This window comes from Urocitellus parryii, chromosome 4 (assembly GCF_045843805.1).
Source record: "Urocitellus parryii isolate mUroPar1 chromosome 4, mUroPar1.hap1, whole genome shotgun sequence".
Lineage (NCBI taxonomy): Eukaryota > Metazoa > Chordata > Mammalia > Rodentia > Sciuridae > Urocitellus > Urocitellus parryii.
Genome location: NC_135534.1, coordinates 116,987,658 through 117,000,257, shown reverse-complemented (window position 1 = coordinate 117,000,257; position 12,600 = coordinate 116,987,658). Strand labels below are relative to the sequence as shown.

General features: G+C 39.4%; 1 protein-coding gene across 1 annotated transcript; it reads right to left on the bottom strand.

Moving 5' to 3' along the window:
* Positions 1-257: 257 nt before the first annotated feature.
* Positions 258-7,795, bottom strand: Tmem45b (transmembrane protein 45B). Its single transcript, XM_026392395.2, has 5 exons — positions 7,615-7,795; positions 3,351-3,557; positions 1,909-2,093; positions 1,366-1,511; positions 258-372 (listed from the first exon to the last, which is right to left on the bottom strand). The coding sequence occupies exons 1-5, from the start codon at positions 7,793-7,795 to the stop codon at positions 258-260; spliced, it is 834 nt and encodes a 277-aa protein (XP_026248180.1).
* Between the last annotated feature and the right edge of the window lie 4,805 nt (positions 7,796-12,600).

The window sequence follows — 12,600 nt, the reverse complement described above, 5'->3', positions numbered from 1 at the left end:
GTATTACCTCATTTCTTTTTATGAAGGATATTACACTAACACAGACTAAGTTACCTTATGTTTAAGAATCCAAACAGCAAAATACACAAAACATCAGAGGCCTAATTTCCTGTACTAAAGCCTCCAGCCTTGTATTAAATGAGGAGGTACAAATGTATGGAGCCTTAGGAGCAGACCAAGGTAAGCCTCAAAATGAGGGAATAAGCTATATTCACTCCGGGGCTCAAAGGGATAGGAGGTCTCCGAAAGTCCATGGCCTAATCTCGTTCCTCATCTGAGCCACTCAAAAGTGCAGTCTGGTAAGTGTGATTGGACTTCAGTGTCTGAATCCCAATAATTTCTCCTCCATGTTTCTTTATCCGTGTCAGAAGGCTGTAATAGAAAAAACAATGAGGTCCAATTAGATTAGGCAGAAAAAGATCCTTCCTCATCTGAGGATTTAAAAATACCTATTGGTTCTTAAAGCATTTTCTTCACATCTCTATTAAATATTGTGATATGTGTTTGTATATCTGACACCTCAGACAATACTTAGTGTGACTGAAATGTCATAATTGAGCTCAGATTCAGCTGTTTCACTGACCAGGGAGTAGACTGATGGTAACCATGACTATAACTCCTTTCTGTTTGGTCTGTTATGGACTCTTCTGGGTGTAGTGTGTTTGCTTTGGGTCTAGGAAAATAAGCACCTAGGAAAAAAGGAGGGGCAGCTACAACAGCCATAGAACTGTAAAACCATATGCTGTAAGTCATCCTTGTACTGCAAGGCACCGACATTTACTGGTTGGATGACCTTGGTCAAGTTACTCAGTCTTGAAACTTTGATTTCCCCATCTGTAAAACATTAACAGTTCATCATAAAGCTATAGAGCAAAGTGGGGTAATACAGTGTTGAGAGTTATCTATGCCTGTGACACAGTGAGTACGTGGGAGTTAATAGCTATTATAGTCTGTACTGCTAAGAAGCACTCTAGAGAGCACTTTCTGCCTCGGCATATGTTTTGATAACATTTCTAGCAAGTAGGCAAAACAAGACCAGAAATAGAAGAGGAGTCCCAGATGAACCAGTAACAGCAGGGTCTACAGCCCAGTACTGATCCCTAGTTCAGAGTTTTCCCTATTGTACTACAGCCTTAATATCAGAGCTGTATGTGAGACTTTGGTATGTCAGGGTACTATGACCTAGTCAGGTCATTTAACATCAAAAAGCCTTTATCATCCTCATTGGTAAAATGAGAGTTGTAATAACTATTCTGAAGTATCGAGTGCCTTACCTAGGATTTGGCATATAGTTGGCACCTATTAACACAAGTAGAAGTTAATCAACACTGCCTAGGATTAGTACTTGTCAAAAAAAGAACATACCAGTAAACAAGAGAATAGTTGATGGCCACAATGCAGAGGGCAACCAAGTAGTGCCAGCAGAAGCACATGGTGATGAACATGATGTTGGCCTCATCATTCTGGTCCCATGCAGGTGTTCCAAAAGGTGGGAACAGCACAAACCCAATCTGGTGGGTTAGATGAAGAAGAAATTGGTCTTTTGGTTAGTTGTCCTGAGAAGCCAGCCTTCCCCAGTGGCCACCAGGTTTGCTTAAGCTACCCACTATCTCAGGCCTTTTCATACAGGAATGTTAATTGTGGGAAAGTTAGGAAGTGGGACTTGTAGAAGGTACCAGTGCCTGCCTGTACTAGGGAAGTCTTGCCACAGGTTAATGCAGCAACAGGATAGTAACAGAAAAAGCACATAGGTCAGGGTATGGGCCTAGGGAGAAAGGGGCCATTTGAAAACATTCCTGTGGGGTGTATGCTGCGTTTTCAGACATTTTGCCTTCAGGATTTTCTTGGGCACACTTGAGGGGACTCCTCAATCTAGACCATATAAAGAATGTTGGTGTGAATAATCACCTGCCAGAACCAAGTTCCCTGAAGAATAACCAGACTGGTTCGGAAAAGTTCCAGCACAATATTGTCCCGAAAGATCACCTCCAGGGAGATACTGATACTGCCTCCAAACAAAGCATACAGCAGGAGTGAGTGGATATGCTGGTCCAGTGGAGATCGGTTATGAACATGGTAGTAGAAGAGAAAACCTGCCACGAACCAAATGACAGCCATCAGAGACTTGCTTGTTAATACTTAAGAGAATTCACCCTGGGCTTTTCCTGTTATTGGAATTTTCTCTTAGATCTGTCTCAAAGATAGCTTCTTCTTTTAGGAAGTGTTCCAGGACAACAAACAGGTGCAGATTAAGTTAATTTCGTAGGTATGGTAAGAGTGTCAAGAAAGATGTATTAAAACGATAACTCTCCAGAATCCATAGTAAGGTTCTATACAGAATGGATAAGTGATATATGGTGCTGCTTTATAACAAGCTGTGAGTACGTATACTTGAAATTCAGTTTTTCCCTTCTTCAACCTTCTGTTTCAACTCTGCTGAGGTAGAAGTGATTGGATTACAAAATGCTTTCTTCATACTTCAGTTAATGTGAGGTATATTGGGATTCTACCACTTTCCCCTGAGCAGTTGGGTGGGTGCTATGTTTGAGTGTCTCTCAAAGGTCAATATGTAAAGGCTTGGCCCTCAGGGTGCTGGTATAGGGAGTTGCTGTGGATCTTTTAAGAGGAGGGGCTTAGTTTGAGGTCTTTAGGTCATGGGGAAGGGTTGCTTTTCACGGGGAAACCCAATCTCTCCTTCTCTTTGTTCCTGGTTCAAAATGTGACCATTTTGCTCTTACATATGCTCTTGCTTTGATGTGCAATCTTCATGATTTGAGGTCAGACAGGGCCGCTCAGTCTTGAACTTGAAACTTCAAAACTGTGAGCCCAACTGACCTTCTTTAAGTAGCTTATGTCAGGTGTTTAATAATAGTGGTAGAAAGTTGACTAATGCAGTGTGTTTCTTGAGACTTGTAATGGAGGCCAACACAATAACACCCCAAGAGGTGGAGTAGGGTGCAGTGTCTCTTCCTTAACCAAAAGGATTTACCCCATATATAGTAGCAGTCAGTCAGTCCTGAAGCATTGTATCTATGTGAATATATGTGCATGTGTGCACCCGTGCATAGGAGTATGCACATGTATGAGTGCAGTATGGTGGCAGTGGGAAGGCAGGGAGGCTCTGTGCAGTGTTAGCCAGAACCTTTGAGAACTGTCTTAAGGCCTTAAGCTTTCATGAGATGCTTTATAGATTATGCAGTCGGGATCATCCAGAGCATAGGACAAAGTCCTATTCAAGGTTTGGGAGTCCTGAGTTGAATTTGCAATATTTTTGGTCATTTATCTTTTGATCTCATAAATTTAACTTGTCTGACTCTCCTCCCTTTTCTCCATCCATTTTACTAAGTTACCTTCAGTGAATACTGCCATAGCCAAAACCAATCTGTCTACCCCCAAGGGGACATGGGAGGCAAGGTAGGTGAGCATGTCAATGATTCCTGAGACTGCAAAGAATAGGTACATGGTGCAGTGCTGCCAGTTCATTAGCTTCATCCAGTGGTTTTCATGGTAGAGGTGTAGGTGGGGCCCATCAGGAACAAACTGCTCTGCCAGGATCCCTGCCAGAAATGAGAGTGGTAAGTGAGTAGAGAGAGTAGCTCCAAGACAATTTAAATAATAAAAAATAGCTGAAAGGCATTGTTTTAGTTAGCTTTGTCATTGCTGTGACTACAAGACCCAACCAGAACAACTGTAGAGGAGGAAGAATTTAGGAGTTCGTGATTTCAGAGGTCTCAATCCACAGACAGCAGGCTTCATTCCTGGGGGCTCAAGTTGAGCCAGGACATCATAGTGTGGCAGAGGGAAGCAGCTCAAATGGTGATCAGAAAGCAGAGAGGCCTTCACTTGCCAGATACAAATATATACTTCCAAGTCACCACCCCAATTCCCACCTCCTCCAGTCACACCCTACCACTTCAGTTACCACTCAGTTAATTTCATCAGAAGGATTCACTGATTGGGTTAATGCTGTCATTACCCAATCATTTCTTCTTTGAACTTTCTTGCATTGTCTCATGTATAAGCTTTGGGGGGACTTCTCATATCCAAACCATAACATTCCACCTCTGGCCTCTAAAAGCTCACATTCATCAGACAATGCAAATTATGTTTAGTCCATTCCCAAGAGTCCTTATAGTCTCAACAGTTCCAAGATTGCTCAAAGTTCAAGTTCAAAGTCTTCTCTGAGGCTCAAGGCAATCTGGCATTGTGAGCTTCTAAAGTTAGAAGCAATTTACAGGTATCCATTGTATAAAGATACTGAGTAAACATTTCCATTTACAAAAATAGGGGCATAGGAAAAAAGTAATGGGACCAAAGCAAGACTGAAATCCAGCTGGGCAAACAGCGCCTATAGTTATGTGTCCAGCATCTGGAGCACATGGCATAATGTCCTCTCCAAAGGTCTTCTGTAGCTACATCCCTATGGCCTTGTTGGTTGCAGCCCAAGTGGCCTTTGTGTTGGCTTGTCTCTGCTCAATTCCTGCAGCTTTTCTAGGTTGATGTCCCATGTTACTGGCATTTCTTAATCTTGGGGGTCTCCACTGCAGCTTTGGCTTCCTCCTCAAATCTCCACACCTTATCTTTTCAGGGCATGCCCACAGGGACTCTGACCCTGCTGCACTTTGCCTGGTTTCCAAGATCTTCCTTTGAAATCTTGGTGGAAGCCTCCATGACCCCCTAACTCCAGCATTCTGAATTCCTGCAGAACCAGCACCACATGGTTGACACCAAGACTGTCACCATCTTGAGCAGTAGCCAAGTCTGCAGGGACCTTTGCTGAAGCAGCATGTGAATGTCTGCGTTGCTGAGCATGTTGAAAAACAACTTCCTAGGCCCCCTTGTGCAAGAAGGGTGTCCTACTGGTCTCAAAGAGAATTTTTACTTTTATTTCCTTGAGTTTGAGGTGGGTGTGGGCTTGCCAGCTCCTGAGATAACCTCAAGCCATCTTTCTTCTGGATAGTCTTCAGCATTTCTTTAGTGTCAGTAAAGTCTTATAACAATTGCAACTTCCTTAGCCCTAGTTTTACTCCTGCCTTTCAAGTTCTTTAAACATTTCTACTCCCGAATATCACAATAAAATCTGCCAGTAACACCCGTGAGACTTCCTGAATGCTGTGTTGCCTAGACAGCTAGATTAAGATCTCCATCACTTTTAAAATCAGCCTCAAAGAAAGTCTCAGGACATAGACAATAAGCAGACAACTTCTCAGCCAGAACAGTACAGGGATGGCCTCTAGTCCAATTACCGATAGTGTCCTCCTTTTCTTCTTAACCCTCTTGAGCCCTGTCTTCACTGTCCACCCTCCTATTGGCATTCTGGTCTTCTGAGCTCCCACCAGAATTGGCCATTAATCTTTGTTTACAACAGTTTAAAACATTTCCATCTTGCACTGCTAAACATCTCAAAAATCCCACCCACAAATTCCAAAAAGCTTCTGAACCACATGATTAGGTTAGGCACAGCAAGAACCCCACTCCTGTTATCAATTTCTGTGTTATCTTTTTCACTGCTGTGATTGAAAGACCTGACATGAACAACTGTAGAGGAAGAAAAGTTTATTTAGGGGCTCACTGTTTAAGAGGTCTCAATCTTTACAGACAGTAGGCTCTATTCCTTGGGGGATGAGGTGAGGCTGGACATCATGGTTGGAAGAGTGTGGCAGAGGGAACCAGTTCCCATGATAATCAGAAAGCAGAGAAGCAGACTTCACTCTCCAGATATAAAATATATACTCTAAGCCATGCCCCCAATGCCCACCTCCTCCAGTCACCAGATAATCCCATCAGGGAATTAATTCACTGATTGGGTTAAGGCTCTCACAACCCAATCATTTCTTCTCTGAACTTTCTTGCATCTCACACAGGAGCCTTTGGGGGACACCTCACATCCAAACCATAACAGGCATGAACCAAGTCTAGATGTGGGTGAGGGTTGCCTATGCTTTGCTGCCTTGAATGTAGCTCCTTCAGCATAAAATAAGATTGGCCAAGTAATCTTTTTGGTAACTGGCCTTTGTTTCTCCTTTTTGGGAGTTGTGGGTCTAGAAGGATAAGCAATAGAATGCATCCATACACAGGCCTCCAGTGTATTTGTTCCAAGCTAAGGTGAACACAAGGCCAGACCACTTAAGTGAGAATGTAGCTGATCACTAATCTTTGGGCTCCTCTGCCAAGTCAGCAGTGAAAGATATCCCCAAAGACAGACTGTGATGAAGATTCTTGTACAAACCTAAGGGAGGGCAGCAGCTCCCATATAAGCACCAAGCAAGCTCTGTAATCTGCAGGCTCCTCCAGCCCTGGAGGAGTATACTGACAGGGTGAAGGTGCTACAGTTTTTTGTTTGTTTTTTGCCATACTGTATCCAAGAAGTAAGCAGGGCCAGAAGTTTTTGCTGCTGTAACCCAGCACAGCTCTCAGTACCTGTCTGTCCCATGTACTTTTACCACCTCTTAGAAGATTTGTCTTATACTCAAAATGTTCTTGTGGAAGCCTGGGAGTCCTCCATCATAACATTTCTGGATGCTGTTCCCCAAAACTTTGTTTCTCAAAACAGTCCCTTTCTGAACTAATTTATAACTGTTCAGGAAGTTGGTGAAAATGACCTGTGTGAAGTAGCAGTGACAGCAGAATAGAAGCCTTGTGAGTGGAATATGGTTCCTTATTGTGTTTCTAACATTCATACATGGTTAGAACTCAAGAGATAGCTGTTGAACACGTGTCACTTTCACCCAGCTGAGATGCCAAATACAATTTTTCTAGCTTTATTTAGGCAAAATTGAGGCTATCTCTTCTATGTAAATCATTACGGTCCCAGTCATTTCTCAACTCCAGAAAGATCTCTGATGTCTGAACTGAGAACAGGAAATCTCAGCTAGGTAAGCAAACAAAGCTGGGTGAGCTTTGCTTACTCCAAGGGAAGTTATTGTCTTTGCTTCATTCCCTCCTGGAAAACTAGGCCAAGGATGGCAAGTGGCCAAGCACAATTGCAGAATAAGAGCCTTAATTAACTTAATGCAGTGCAGGGCTGATTCTGAGGAGGAACCCTTACTATGGTCAGTGCTCATTCCTTGTTGGCTTTTTTCAGTCTGGTCCCACTGTTTACCTTACTAGCCCCCCTGTGCAAAGTTCCCCCCCTCTATAGTTGCTTGCGGTTTGAGGAGGGAAGGCATGTCAACCAGATGGTAGTTAACTACCCTGAGATTCTAGAGGGAAAGACAAATGAGGAAAAATGATTTTTCCTAAACTAACTGTAAACTCCATTTAGTACTTTTTAGTTCATGTACATAAGTTTACTCTGCTTTAATGTAGTTCTTGGCTATTTTTTTATATCTTTTTCATACAGTATGTGTTTTGCTTCAACAACCTCCTAAACCAGTGTCCTTTTAGGACAAAGAGTATAGTTTATTTGGTAGTTTTTCATAGTCAATATACAATGTTAAGACTCTGTTAACAGTATACCCAGTAGGTATTATGATAAAACAACCTAGTGGCTATTTGAAAATCCTTGTTGTATTGTCTCTGCCAGTGAAACATCTATTTCACAGAGCCCAGAAAATAGATTAAAGGTTCTGGTATGATGTGAAGATTCCCCAGACCAAATGACCCTGCTCTTACCAATGACTGAAAACAGAATCTTGACTGCAGCCTCGATGACCTCTAGACGCTGGTAATAATGGTTGAGCCTGCTGTTCTTCCCCTTCTGGTGAAAGTACTTCAGTGGGTACTTCACTGACCACCACAGTCCAACTATCAAGAAGAAGCTCCCGGGGAGAGCATGGCCCTTGAAGTTTGCCATCAGTGTTCTAGGACACCTAAAAGATTAGGAACAGCTGTTAGTGATCATTCAAGAAGACATATTAATATATATTTTGGTAAGAAATAAATTACATGCCTAAGGAGTCCAAATCATGAGCCACATCAAGAAGGGTCAGCTGTTTCTTATCAAATAAGCTTTTATGTTCTGTCACTGAAGTCTTGTTCAGAAGGTGAGTTATGTGATGAAGAGATCATTACCAACCCTAAGGTTGTAAAAACTGCAGTGGGGGATGGGTAAATATTCATTGGTCTCAGGGTAAAGAAATCTTTCTAAGTATAAACAAAGGAGGGAAGTATAAAAGAAAAATTCAGTTGTATAAGCATTTTATGTATCAAAAAGACAGTTTTAAAAAAATTTGTAGCAGGTATAAGGTATATATGGTTTGTAACAGCTCTATGGCTATTGTACTAGAGAGCTTTTACAAATTAATAAAAAAGATGAATGAACAAAAGACATGAATAGATGATTCATAAATTGATGACAAATCTCAATTAGATATGTATATGGCATCACAATGCCATTTTTCATCTAATTTGAAAATAATTTGGAAAACAAGATTTTGGACATATGAAGAATATGGTCAATATGATTCAAATTTATATACACCAAAGTAATTATATAAACATCACCTCATTCTAAAAAAGACTTCAGGCATGATTTGCTTTTATCTCTTTTACAGTAGCATGAGACTATAGGATAGAAATTAGGAGTGTTAGCTAGAATTTATTAAGAAGAAAAATGTTTATTTTTCCCTGGGGCATAAAAAATATGTAACTTAAGAGGAAAATAACAGTTTGGGTGACTACTATAGTTTGAAAGTGTGCCCTCCAAAATTCAGGTGTTTGCCAGCATGTGTAATATTAAGAGTTGGGGCCTTTAAGAGGTGATTAGGCAATGATGGTTCCTCCATCATGAATGGGATTAGGTACGCTTGTAAAGGATTTTGATGAATGGGGTTGGTCCCTTTTTTTGCCATTCTGCCATGTGAGAATGCAGCCCTCACCAGACACTATATACTGAGGCCTTGATCTTTAGACTTCTTAGCTTCCAGAACTATAAGAAAAAAAGTTCTGCAATACCTAGTTTGTGGTATTATGTTATAGGAGTAGAAGATAGACCAAGACTGACAGAAAAAAAAGATTCCCTAGGAACATAAAGTGCCCATCATCTACACAGCTTTTATACTTTGCATCTGGAATATCCTACAAAGTCCCATGAGCAGAAGGCTTGGTCCCCAACTTGGCACCATTGGGAAGTGGTGGAACCTTCAGGAGGTGGGGCTTAGTGGGACAAAGTTAGGTCGTTCTGGGAGTGCACTGTAGGGGAATATTGGGATCCCAGCCTCTTCCTCCTCTTTGCTGTCATGCTGTGAGCAGCTTCACTATACTATGTGTTCTCTGCAGTGATATACTGTTTTGCTATAGGTTCAAAAGCAACAAACTAACCAACCATGAGCTAGAACCTCCAAATCTGGGAACCAAAATAAATCTTTTCTCCCTTAAGTTGATTATTTTAGATGTCTTTGTCTCAGCACCAGAAAGCTGACTAACACAATAACCATTCTAGCCCTAGCTGTTGGCCCGTCCTTTATCACCTACTAGATTTTCAGGACCTTTTCACATCTTCCACATTGACAATTAAGGGATCTCCCCTGTCCTGACATTAAGCTCTTTCACAATTAAAAAAAATGCATATAGTTTTAAAAATATCAAGCATTATGAGAAACTTAGATGACGAGTAGCAGTTTCATGCTCCATCCCTAGTGAAGCCACTTTCATCTTTTTCAGCAGTTTCTTCTGGTTTTACATCCATAGATATAGCTACTGTGTGCATGTTGCAATCTAGTAATTTATCACTGCTAGGTATTATCTACCAATTTCCTAGTGCTCTCCTACAACTTCCTCCCTCTTTTTTTATCCTTTTATTTTCATACTGGTTACAACATACATGTTATTTCAATCATTAGTATCATTAATATGGCTCTGTAAATCCAAAGTCCTTATCAGGGCCAGGAAGGCCCTGGGTTAACTTTTTGATCATACCCAGCTATCTTCTGCCACCCTTCATCCCTCTGTTCTTTCAAACAGTTGAATATAGTCCATTCCTGTGTTAGGTCCTTGAACTATCTGTTCTTTCTAAAATGGTATTCTACCAGTGGTTCTCCTTCATTTTACATGGGTCTTAGTTCAAGTGTCATTTTATTCCCTGGCTATTCTGTGGAAAATAGCAGGTATGTCCCACTTTTCAATCCATATATACTTGCAGATTTTCCTTAACCTATGAATCACTTATATTACAGACAGGTTCCTTTTCAAGCATCTGTGTCCATTTACTAAAATGTAAGTCACTTAGAAGGAGTTTGATCTATTTTGTTATTGCTGTCAGACCAGTGCCTACAACATGGCCAGGCAACAGGGAGCACTCAGTAAGTGATCATGAAATGAATGGCTGCTTAACCAATTAGCATATCAAGTGTTGTTTTCTTCACCTTTTATTTTCCAGAGTTAATAGTTGCCTTGTTTTTTATTTGTTTAGTTTCCCTTATCCTTTTCACTTTGTTTATCCATAGAACTAACAGATTTATCAAATGTCTGCCAAATAAAGTTTTAGACATTATCAGCTCTCTTTTATTCCTAGAGACAAAGTTCTCCAGAACTGAGCTGATTACTATTCTAGAGCATCCAGCACCATCTTGCACATTGTTCCTGTTTTGGCTCTCTTGTTTCTTGGATGTCATTTACTTTCCTTTTTTGATTTACCTCCATTAATATTTATCTAGTATTCTTCAAAAATGTACAAGATAAAAGGGAGATTTTTTTTTTGAGAATTTGCATGGTTTGGTTAACAATCTCTATATTTTCTTTTTAGCCTGTTCATATTTAATTATTGAGGTGGTTATATCACATCTGTCATTTTATTTTCTGTGTCTCTCAATGCTGTTTTCCTGATGTTAGAATGTCTGGAATTTAATTTCTTATTCCTCTGTTCCTCATTTCTTGCTGTCTTTTGAGAGTTAACATATAAACAATTTAATAATAACATGCCATTAAATTCCTCTTTTTGGAGGGATATTTAATTTTTTTCTAGTGCTTGTTCCAGGGATTATAGTAAAAATCTTTATTATATTCTACTCTATATAATACTAAATTTTGATAAAAAATTGCAACTTTGTTCCAACATGGCTTCATTTTCTACCCTCCCTTCATGCCTATATATATTCTTACACACACATACATACATATATGTAATGAACTAATTATACCATAAATATAAACACACACACACACACACAAAGAAACAAACCATTAATGTGAACGGACTAAACTGTTCCAATGAAAAGGGAGTTTCTTACACACACATACAGTCCAACAGTGTTGCAATTATTACTGTGAAATAATTTTGTATTTTTCAAAGAATGAATATACAAATGCTCCTAGACTTACAATTGAATTACGTACCAAAAACCCTCACAAATGAAAAATTGTAAGTTCAAAATGCACTTAATACATCTAAGCTACTAATCAATCTGTGATGTAGCCTCCTTTAAACACATTCAGAACAATTACATTAGTCTACAGTTGGCAAAGTCACCTAACACAGCCTATTTTCTAAGAAAATGTTGCATATCTCTTGAAATTTACTGAACACAGCACATTCAGAGTATGGATATTGGTTGGTGACCCCAGGATTTTGTGGCTGGCGGTTGTGGCTTGCTGCTGCAGCATCACCACATAACACTATCGAGGAAAAGCATCAAAATTCAGAATTTGAAATGTGGTTTCTACTGAGTGCATATAACTTTCACAACATTATAAATTTGAAAAATCCTAAACTGAGCCTTTGTTATGTCAGAGGATGTCTGTGTATTCTTTCATATTTAATCACATATTTGCCATTTCCAGTGCTCTTCATCCCTTCCTAGCCATTTGAATAAGTCTATAATTTTATCATTTTTCAACACAAAGGCTATCCATTAGTATATTTTATAATCGTGCCTTTGCACCACCTGCATATAGCAAAATATGTAAGTCCCTTATATAAAATGGCATAGTAACCTATACACATCCTCCTGAATAGTTTAAATCATCTCTAGAATGCCCGCAATACCTAACATAATGTAAATGTTGAATAAATAGTTGTTATTACTGTATTGGGAGTACTGACAAGAAAAAAAATCTACATGTTCAGTACAAACACAAGTTTTTCCAAAGGTTGTTAGCCCATAATTCAATGAATTCACTAATACAGAACCCATAGATAAAGAGAGCTAACTATCTTGGAGAATGTTCCTTGTGTACTTGAGAAGAATGTGTGTTCTACTGTTAATGGAATTTCTGTGTTAGGTCCATTTGGTCTAAAGTGTAGTTCAAGTCCAGTGCTTCTTTATTGTTTATCTGTATGAATAATTCATCCATTATTGAATGTGGGGTATTGAAGTCCCCTGTTATTATATTACTGTCTTTTTTCACTATTATATCTATTATTATTTGCTTTATATTTTTAGGTGCTCCAATATTGTATGCATACTTATTTATAATTAATATATTATCTTGATGAATTAACCCATTTATCATCATATGATGTCTTTCTTTGTCACTTTTTATATTTTTTTGTTTGTTTTTTACTTAATGTCTATTTTGTCTGATGTAACTATAGCTACCCTGCTTTCTTTTGGTTTCTGTTTGTATAGAATATCTTCATTTTCATTTTATGTATGTCCTTAAAGCTGAAGAGAGTATCTTGTTTTTTTATTTTTTTAAAAAACTAATTCAGCTTTGTGTTTT

Bases quoted from the DNA above. Each gene is read 5' to 3' on its own strand.
- Tmem45b (XM_026392395.2), bottom strand. From the start codon at position 7,795: ATGGCAAACTTCAAGGGCCATGCTCTCCCCGGGAGCTTCTTCTTGATA. The intron at 2,094-3,350 runs GTAACTTAGTAA...GGTTCGTGGCAG, and splicing joins TATGGCAGTATTCACTGAAG to GTTTTCTCTTCTACTACCAT. The intron at 1,512-1,908 runs GTGATTATTCAC...CTAACCCACCAG, and splicing joins AGGGAACTTGGTTCTGGCAG to ATTGGGTTTGTGCTGTTCCC.